Source organism: Alosa pseudoharengus, unplaced genomic scaffold (assembly GCF_046254945.1).
Source record: "Alosa pseudoharengus isolate Yale_2024_CS ecotype anadromous, Long Island Sound unplaced genomic scaffold, YU_APseudo_1.1 YU_APseudo_1.1_scf_7, whole genome shotgun sequence".
NCBI lineage: Eukaryota > Metazoa > Chordata > Actinopteri > Clupeiformes > Clupeidae > Alosa > Alosa pseudoharengus.
In genome coordinates, this window is record NW_027468859.1 from 7487423 (window position 1) to 7497970 (window position 10548).

The 10548-nt window shown below is 43.0% G+C and overlaps 1 protein-coding gene across 1 annotated transcript in view; it reads left to right on the forward strand.

The window, feature by feature from the left end:
- The window catches only part of brf1b (BRF1 general transcription factor IIIB subunit b), an 85889-nt gene that overhangs the window by 30154 nt on the left and 45187 nt on the right, over positions 1 to 10548 (forward strand). Inside the window, exons 7-12 of the mRNA XM_076273284.1 lie at positions 4911 to 5060; positions 6090 to 6183; positions 6602 to 6728; positions 7144 to 7183; positions 7490 to 7582; positions 9226 to 9576. Coding sequence (XP_076129399.1) covers positions 4911 to 5060; positions 6090 to 6183; positions 6602 to 6728; positions 7144 to 7183; positions 7490 to 7582; positions 9226 to 9576 — 855 coding nt within the window. The remainder of the gene's footprint in view (positions 1 to 4910; positions 5061 to 6089; positions 6184 to 6601; positions 6729 to 7143; positions 7184 to 7489; positions 7583 to 9225; positions 9577 to 10548) is intronic.

Consider the following 10548-nt stretch of genomic DNA (forward strand, 5'->3'; position numbering starts at 1 on the left):
GTCTCGCAACGCATTTCATGAAGGCCCTTTTGGACATGTCAGTTATTTGCACCACTGGGTAAAACGGCATTTTGTTTTAGACTACTGGTATTTAATTTGTGCATTGACAATAAAGCTGAATATAATTTGAACTAGATGACTAAACCTATGCATATGTAGAAGAAGAAACATTCACAAAAATCCATGACATGACCTCTCTTCTTGATAGCTGTTGAAAACTGCATGGAACTGACAGGGATTGTTTTAGTTTAATAATAAATAAATAAATACATTATGCTGCTACCTTCTGCTTTTCCCAAATACAATGTAGCCTACAGGTGTACCTTTCATCAGTCCAGTTGCAATGGATGGACTATGATGAACTGCCCTACTTGTGATTGTTTAGAGATTTTAAAGGTTTTATAACAATGTTACAGATTTTTTGGCCCAGAAACAAATCTATTCACCTTTGCAGCGCCAGTAGGCTACTTTGTGTGCGGAATGTGTGCAAACACACATTCCAAACAAGCATACACAAAAGTTTCAAGAGTGGGGGATGGAGTAGAAGATGGAGACAAATTCATTAATATGATTTATTTTCGCGGAATGGATGTGCAGGACTGAGCGGCGGTCATATTTTGTACCGCTACGCGGTACATCTAGTTTTACATGTCTTACAACATGTAGCCTATACATGCATTCACAGTCTAGTGAAATCAAATTACAAAGACGCTTAGAACTCACGTTAAGCCGATGGTAGCACACTCAGAGCCATAGAGAGATGGCTCTGAGCACACTGAATGCGAATGCGCGATTTGATGCAGGCAAAAGTATTGACTGTTACTAACGAAGGTTTTATAGCAATATTATAAATGTGGCGACAGAATACCCTAGAACTTGGGTAAGCCTTGCGTTTAGTAGCCTAATTGCGGTGATAGCCAAAACTAATGCTACAACCAAAGACAGTAAAAGGTGAGTAGGCCTACCTGCGTTAGCCAAATAAAGGACGGGACTGCACCCTTCACAAACCGTAAAATAAAGTTTATTAGTTTTACAGTTGACTACAGTTGACAGTTCACCATCAGTCCACACAAACAATTCTGGTTTCCTTGCATTAGCCATTTTCGCCGTAGCCTATTCTGTCTGTTTGTAAAGCCTACAGCGTGAAAGTTTTTGTAAATTACTGTAAAGAAACAGTGCCACCTATAGGCCTGGGATATGAAGTAACGTGTTGAGTCGTGTTGGGATGGATCCGTTTGGACGCAAATATTCTTGATACGGTTCCAGGGAAGACGGAGGAAAAAAAGATCGGTTTGGTACGTGTGGACTAGGCCTAATCTCCTTTGATTTTACAATTCAAATTTGATTAGTTTCACACGCTCACACGCCACACCCCCGATTTCTCACGCTGAAGTGTCAACCCGGTCGGTCAGATGCCTGAAAAATGAGTTTAGCCTATAGATCTACCTGTTGAGCCACGATTATGCTTTCAGAGACGGTGAGAGGGTTCAAGAGCACCCCCTGTCTGTGGAATTTTCTAAATTTTCTCTCATTTGCGATGCTACTTCAGAAGCCATCCCAGGCGCATTCCCCCCCCCCCCCGCATTTCCCCGGCTTCAGGTATGCTTTGAGTATTATTGAGTATTTTTCACGCTGAAGTGTCAACCTGGTAGGTCAAATACCTGGCAGATGTGGTTCAACTAAACTAAACCTATACATATGATATCACACATCATGTGAACGTGCGGAATCTAAGCTTTCCAATGATACTAGCGCCAAGTTGCTGTGATAAATGGTTCGCGAGAGAATTAACATTGAACCGACGTGCAATTTAGGCTAATCATATTTGCATTTACCCATTACTCTCGGTTTAATATTTCACTAACCCTTCACACAACACGTGGAAAACCCTATTTCACAATAAACAGCAAACCTACCGAATACGAGGATGCTTTATGCATGCCTCTGTGCAATAAGTGGTTCCTGAGTAATCCGGTTTTGAAATTGCAACACATTTCTACATAGCCTCATTGGGGCGAAATTATAATGTATTCTAATGTTAACTATTTGTCAGTAGGCCTACATACATTTTTGTAAATTGCTCAGCCATAGATTATCCCACTATCATGGTTCTTATATTGTCAGGTTCCAGCCAATCCCATTACAGATAAATTAATATATTTATATTGGCATGCTTCCTAGTGACATTAATGCAAAAATATGAAGAAAATCAAATAACGAGACACAAATATTGATATAAAGCCTGACATAAGCCATATGCAAACATTCACATCATGCAGATATGGGTACATCCTGAAAAAGGAATATCATGTAGGCTATAGGCTATGGCCATTACAATGACCAATATATTATCTTAAATAAACTAGCTGAATAACACAGGTGACCACTTCTGCATAATTTCATGGAGTGCTGAAATGTACACACATTTCTGAACTGTGAAATGTAGCATATGTTTTTGTGGTTGTGAACTTATTGCAATATCACCATAACTATTCCACCTGTGTGTGCATGGTTATAATTCTGAAGTGCAAAATAGCTTAGGCTACAGCACAAATATTTCCATAAAAATAAGCAAGTCTGACCTCTGAATTTATTTTGAAAGTGCATCTGATTGATGCAAAATATACAAACATTTCTTAAATTCTTACAAAACACCCACCCACTCTTTAAAATTGTTAGTTTGGACCCCCCACCCCCACTTTTGCCGTGTGAAATACCAGTGCTGTTTTCAGCATCTGTTTAGTGCTTCATTGTCATTTTCATTGGATTCTCCCATTTTCGCGTAAATCGCTCATACATTTTTTGTTACACGCATTCTCCCATTCCGCTTCTGTCACACACACAGTGACAAGCGCCAAATCCCCCGCAGTGTTGAAGAGATCAGTCGTCCCCCTCACTTTTGATAAGGTAAAAAGCCTTATAGGTATGCCAAATAAATAATAACCTATAGGTTTACGCTAGGCTATGTAAAACTCCCCATTAACAGCATCACGTCACTAACCACAGCTAAAACTGCACAATCTCTATTCACTCTGTTGGATATCTGAAGCCAGTTTGTCTACTTAGATACTGTAAATCCTCAAATTATGGCCGGGGTTTTAAGACAGTACAGGCCTTTAGGGGCAGGATTGTATTCGAGACAGCCCTTTATTTCTTATGCGAGTTTTATTTTGAGACATGCGTTTCTTGGAGCGGCATACTGGTAGGCCTTCTAAAGCATGACATTTTCGGTTTAGTTTGATATTTAATTTACTTTTGGACTGTTTGATTATATTGTTAAATGTTGGGACTGATGGGCACTGAAATCTGGGGAGGTATTTGATGATCGATCACTATTACGTTCCATGTGTCGGGATTTCAAACAAACCATCCGCTTTCATACGTTCATTGAACGTCCGCGGTGCTGTAATGGAAACCTTATTGCGTAGCCAAGTAGCCTATTGAGTTATTTTTAAATTATGCATGATTTACTTTTTATTAATTTCGTAGGCTGGCTTTATTTTGTTATATAGAAGTATCTAAATAACCTGTTAAAATGTACCAGAATTCAGGAAATTGCATCTAGTCCAAAAAAAAATTTCTGGAGGAGGACCCCCATACCCCCCGCTGAAATGTCCCACCTACTTTCACAATGCCTCCGACGCCCATGGTCCTAGTAGTAGGCTAGATCCCTTTGATACCAATGTTCATATAACTCTGGGACCCTGGTCCCAGGGATGGATTACTGCACGGGCCTTCCGGGCCCAGACCCAGGGGCCCAAGGTGTCAGGGGGCCCTGAAGCCCAAGCCTTTGCATGGAATCATTGCCTCAATATCAACACATCAGGATGTAGGCTATGAATCTGATTGAATTTAGTATTGCCCATCCCCAAAATGCACCAGAATACAGGAAATCACATTAAACTAATTAAAAAAATTCTGGGGGAGTACCCCCAAACCCCCCTTCCACATATACGACAATTAGTGGGGAGCCCTTAATACATCTGGGCCCAAGGGCCCGAAAGCTCATAATCCGTCCATGCCTGGTCCCTACACCTGAGAACCACTGATGTGCGTTTTTTTTACTGTACGGTATAATGCTGAATGAGCCAAACAAAAATTTACGCAGCAAAATTTTGGTTGGCCCCACCAAATCTCACTCCAAGGTTTTTTGAAAAGTTGGCAGCCCTGGGTAGCGGTACGGAGTAGTACGGAGAATAAAGTCTATGCCAATGCGTGCCTGGAATGCTTGACATTGCACTATGAAACGTTGCTGATCAGGCAGAATCATGACCCATTTAGACGTTTTTTTGTAGACAAATTGGGTGCTCTCTTTGCCCTAAATGCCATTCATATTGACACCAAGGGGCAACAATATAAATTCTTCCATGGTGTTGCTTAAAGATGTTTGACCTTCCACTGTATTCACTCTCCTATAGGAGCTCTGTTTTGGCCATCCTCAGGGAGTAAAAATGATGTATAATCTTGCATAGGGTTGAAGTCATGCAAAATCGCAAAGGCCGCAATTAATTGTGTAGCTCACGGCTCTGATTATTTGGGAGTATTTTGCTACTTTCTGAGGCAATTCGATGATTATGTACTAACATTTAAAAAGCAACATAGGCAGCAGTACGATTACTGTACAGCAGAAAAGGTAAGCAGAATTAGTGCTGGTCTTGCCCAAGAAGTAATATTTCAGAGTAATTTTTAAATGTATTGCATCACAAAAATTATATTGCAAAATCGTTCAGCCCCATCCTCGCAGACTCTGGAGACATACTGTACACTCTAGGCACTTCATCTGAAAACACCTCTGCTGAAAGTTGCCCAAAGCTTCACAAAGACCGCTCAGTTGCTGCTGAATTTTCACCTGTGTGTGTGTTCACATGTCGATGTCATATCCTTGTTGTTTTATTTCCTCCTTCCTGTAGACCCTTGCCTGTATATCCCCCGCTTCGCCCACATGCTGGAGTTCAGAGAGAAGACCCACGAGGTTTCCATGACGGCGCTGCGGTTACTTCAGAGAATGAAGCGGGATTGGATGCACACAGGTCGCAGGCCATCTGGGTTGTGTGGTGCAGGTGTGTTTCCCTGGTAACCTGCATAAACTTTAGTCATCATGTTGCATGTAGTAGCATTAACTCATCAGTGTTTGTTTTACCCATGATGTTAAATTAGCCAATTGATTCAGCCTAGTTATAAAATTGTCCTTAGTCAGACTTTGCACTTTGACCATCATTGAATAGGGCCCTTAGATTCTAAGTCTTAAAAATGCATTGAGATTGTAATAAGTAAGATTGCATTTCTAACCAGCTCTCTAGATCGCTATACTGCATTATGTAACTCCTTTTAACATTGCTGGCATGAATAATAAGAGGATGGTAGACTTTGTATTAACAACCAAGTGATAAGACCATGCAGACCTGGCTGCCTTTTCTCTGAGCTAGAACCTCCAGGCCCTGGTGCCCTAGCGCTGTGCCGCCAGAAGAATCAGCGTTCCCGCAACAAAACAAACTTCCTCCAGACATCTCTAGACTTTCTCCTTTAATATCCACTGCTGCAATATCTGAATAATTAATAATTCATCATTAATCATTCACAGTATTCAGGGAGAGGGGTAGGGGGAGAAAAGCAGTTAAGTTTAGATGTGGGCCGTCTGTGCAGAATTTGATCGTTTCAACAGGGGGGTAAATAAGAAGCTGTGTAGACGTCTCATTCTCTCTCTCTTAAGGAAGGTTTTTCTTTCTCTACACGGGCCGAAACATAACACAGCCTGCACTGTAGGACCCTATTGATTGAGACCATGCTTTTGTTTGAGAATGTATTCATTTATTTATGTCGGAGGCGCCTTGACTTTGGCGGGGGTGGTGGAGATATGGGAACGATTGCAACTTGTGGGCACGGTGAGGTGTGGAGGCGTGTGTTTATGCCCAGGCACGATGCCACCTGAAAACAGAAACAGTGCACGTTAACACATAACATCACGTGCACAGCAGCACATTGGTCTGAAGGTTTTACACCAGGAACACGTTACCTGAGCTTTGACTTAACAAACATTATCCTCCCCCTCTCTCTCTCTCTGTCTCTGTCTCTCTCTCTCTCTCTCTCAGCCCTGCTGGTTGCCGCTCGCATGCATGATTTCCGGCGCACGGTGAAAGAGGTCATCTCCGTGGTGAAGGTGTGCGAGGCCACGCTGAGGAAGAGGTGCATGCTGGGGAACGGGCCTCCAGGAGCCCGCTGGCGGGGTTTACTCTTTATACACTCCTCATACTCAGAGTCCCTGCAGATGATTTGTATCGATCCTCCTCCACCAGAAAAAGGCTTCTATGTTTTCGAGGCAGAATCATAAGCAGATGATTCTGTCTTTCCTGTCAGGAGGCCTAGATACATAAAGTAGTAAACAATATACCATTACACACGGTTCTGTTCAACACAGTCAGTAGATTAACCACACACACACACACACACACACACACACACGCACACACACACACACACACACACACACACGCACGCGCACGCACGCACGCACGCACGCGCACACACACACACACACACACACACACACACACACGCACACACGCACACACGCTAACATTGCACGTGTTCCTCTGACCTACAGACTGACGGAGTTCGAGGACACCCCCACTAGTCAGCTGACCATCGATGAGTTCATGCGGGTGGATTTGGAGCAAGAGTGTGACCCCCCGTCCTTCACAGCTGGCCAGAGGAAGATCCGACTGCAGCAGGTCCACACACCTACACTCCGTCCGTCCGTCCATGCGGCAGACATCGAGCCCAGTATTATACGCAGAGAGTTTCATGGGGGGCGTTGACCTTGGTTAAACAGAAGAGCGCTGCCTTTGGAAAGATGAAAGGGCAACGAATAGATTAAGTCACTCAGACAAACATAATGAATTAATCTAGACATATTTGCATCTAGATGAAGCTTTGAGGGACAGCGTGCACTATAACTTTAATGTCTTAAATGAAGTAAGGACTCATCTGGAGTTAATCTACTCATGAGGTTGTGTAGGCATTGCTAATTAATGTATATATATTGGGATAGTGTATGCTTGGGTCTATTGTATGCATAATTAGGTCTGCTATTGGATCGTTCCTGTCTTAGTCATGGTCTCATGTAACTTTGTTCTTTCGTTGCAGCTCGAGCATGAGCTGGCTCAGAAACTCGACGAATATCAAGGTCAGTATATCCCGCTGGATGTTAATGCTGACCCACGTCAGCCTGTGTTAACTCCTCGAGGTAGTCCAGTGTTTTTATTTAGCCGTGGTTTGCGGCAAGTCAGACAAATAGCCGATTGTCTGTTTTTACTTTACTCAAAGTGACGCCGCTCACTCGTGGCTCTCCGAGTTCGAGCAGTATGACGCGGTGTGTTCTCCTCCCGACGCTGATGTTTTTTGTCGATCCCTGTGTGAGTCACGGCGTGTCGTGAGTGTGCATGTTTTCGCCCCGGAGCTCAGGCATAGTGTCTTTTTCTGGCCCACGCAGGGGAGATCAGCTCGTACCGCGATGAGATCGAAACGGAGCTGGAGAACAGCAGGCCCAAGCCTCGAGGGATTTATGCCGCATACGCCAAGCAAGGTACCGTATGGAAATGTGTGTGCGTGTGTGTGTGTGTGTGCGTGTGTGTGTGTGTGTGTGTGTGTGTGTTTGTGTGCATAGACAGTTGATGTCTTTGTTTAATGTTCACAATGTTTGTTTATGTGCATGTGTCTGTGTGTACATTATTGTTCACAGCTGTGCATGCATCTAACCATTTATTTGTGTTTATTTTTTGCCTGTCTAAGTGGGTGTTTGGGTGAATGTGTTAATGTATGACCTTATGTTCTGACCACTTTCCATAAATAAAAAAAACTCGAACAAGCAAACGTGACGTTTTTTAAAATTCAGGCACATTATTACCACAGATTCCCACCTCCCACCCCATTTATTTTGCACTTTGTTTGTAAGTTCACCCTGTCTAACTCCTTTGATGTACCCCGGGCTCACCGGTTCTCTCTGCACCGCCATTAGCACTCGATTGAATTAGTTAATCATATTGCAGACAAGATGGGCCAATTTACGCCACTGTGGTAATCTGACTCTGATGCCTTGTTAAGCACTTCAGTCTCCGCACCCAGCCGTAATCATGATGTGATGAAAGGATCTTGTAGCTATGGAAACGGCAGTTGTCGTGATAATTGCATTGTTTATTCCGTCGGTGATGCTTCCCCCTTGGCTCCATCGGGGGCCAGGAGATTTTGTTTTGTGTTGATACCTGTTGTCAGAGTAGCTTTCAGTGGTTCTGATTGTGTTTGTGGTTGCACGGCAGCAGTATTAGCAGTTAGCAATAGTGCCTCTTCGCTTAAGTGAACACTTACACTTACAAGTTACGCTTATGGTTCCTAATGAACGAGAGGCTTGTAAGCAAAAAACTTGATATCGAGTGTGAACATAATGAATGAAGCAATGACTAGACAGGGCAATTTAATTTGACAGGCGCAATCCTCAGTACACCTCGTCAGCAGATTAGCCTCGACATTTCCTTTGCAGGTGATATGAGGTTTGCAGATGTCTCTGCTAGCTCATCACCTTTAGTAAACTCAGGGCCAAAGTCATCTTTAGTTGTGGATTATGAAAGCACTTCAAAGTGCATGAAGGCTGTTTGTTATGGGGGTGCCCTGTGATAAAGGTTGTGCCCTTCTACCATGCTACTATGTGCGATGTAGCATGTTGTTGTTGATGTTTTTTTTTCCAGTGTAGTGCTATTTGCTTGCCTGGCCTTGAAAACCAAAAGACAACAATTTTATCATCAAAATTCTTTAGCTGATGTTTTTAGTAAGGTCCCACCTTTGAAGGTTTTAGAATATCTTACTAGCATAGATTTAAAAAAAAACATATTTAAGTTTCTATAACACACAATGCTCTGGCCATTAAAGTTGCTGAAATGGCCTTAAATTAAACAAACAAACTATTTGCTTGCTTGTAAGTTACTATGGTTGGCAGTGCCAGACAATTGAATTGATTTCTGATCTACCCCAGGTAGAGAGTTAGATAAGAGGATACATGTCCTTCTCCTCTCCATGTATGCAATTATGAAGTCTGTCACCTTTAGCCTAGCTTAGTATAACTCACTAGAAGTGGTTTACACCAGCTTATATTTAGCCTATAGCTAATAGGGAGCTATAGGCTAACTGCTGTAACCTGTTTCCATTGTATCAATGTGTCCATATCTCTTCTTTAAGCTACTCCAAGTGCAGAGCCGGAGAGCGACCGTCTCTCTTTATCCCTGAGCTTGGTGGGAGGCGAGGAGGAGGAGGACGAAGAGCTGGAGGCCGCCGCGGAGCACCTGGGCCAGGAGATCATCAGCCAGGTGCTGCCGGAGCTGAAGGGGGGCTCCCGGGGTGCCAGTCCGCAGGGGCAGGAAGAGGACGGGGGCGGTGGGGTTGGAGGAAGCATGGGAGGAGGTGGTGGAGGTGGAGAAGCCCCCAGGAGGATAAACCTGCCCCTCATGTCTTTCCTCGGCCCGCTGCCCTCGGCCGCCAGCCTGGGCCTCAAGGACTCCATCCGCGAGGGCATCACCAACGCAGAGCAAGGTGGGTGGTGTGGTTTCGTTCTTTCTCTAGTTTTTTTCTTTTTGTCCTTCTGCTTTTTGCCAGCAATGAAGAAGCCAGTTTTCATGTTTTTCAGATCTTTCTTTCTTTAGTTTTTTTCCAGCAAAGAAGAGACCAGTTTTCACGTTTCCTGATCTTTCTTTTAGTCTGGCAGCCATGGAGTTAGACCTGGTTTTGTCGGTTTAAGTATTTTATTTTTCCAGAATCTTGTAGACTAGGGGTATCTCTTTAAGATATAGGAGGGTGCCCAGTGATATCCCTTGGGCAATTTTGTATATTAACCCTTTCTTGTTCAATGTATTGAATACAAGGTGAGACACTACAGGTGAATAGGGCAAAAACATTTTCTTTCTTTCTTTTCTTCCTTTCTATTTCATTGCTTGTTGCAGCCTTAGCGAAAGCACTTATATGCACATAAACGTTCACCACAATGACCTAGCTGTGCTTTAGCCATGGATGAAGGAGTAATCACACTGCTGGAGCCTCCATTATCCCCTCTGTTTGATATGCTCAATCATTCCATGATTGCCAAATTAATTACAGGTGGATAAGTTTGGCCGCTCGCTGTTGAAAGGTTGAATGGTCTCTGAACCAGTAAGGAAAAAGATTTAGGTAAAGTAGTTGCTAGTGAATATGGAGGTGTGAAGCAGGTTGCTGGTCCGTATTTATGGGTTCTATTTTATTCTACGTAGTCACGTATCATTTCTTACAGGATTTTTTACTTTTTTTTAGATAAGAGAAGTCAAGTCAAGTCAAGTCAGTTTATTTATATAGCAAATTTCATATGGCATACATAGACACAATGTGCTTTGAGTGGAAAGTTGTCTTTTAATTATTTAAAATAAACAAACACACTTAGCAAAAGAAAAAGAAAAGACAAAGAAAGACAAAGAGAAGTGTGAAGTAAAAGATGGGTATATTCCCTTTTAGCGTGGGTAGTGGTATGTGTTTATA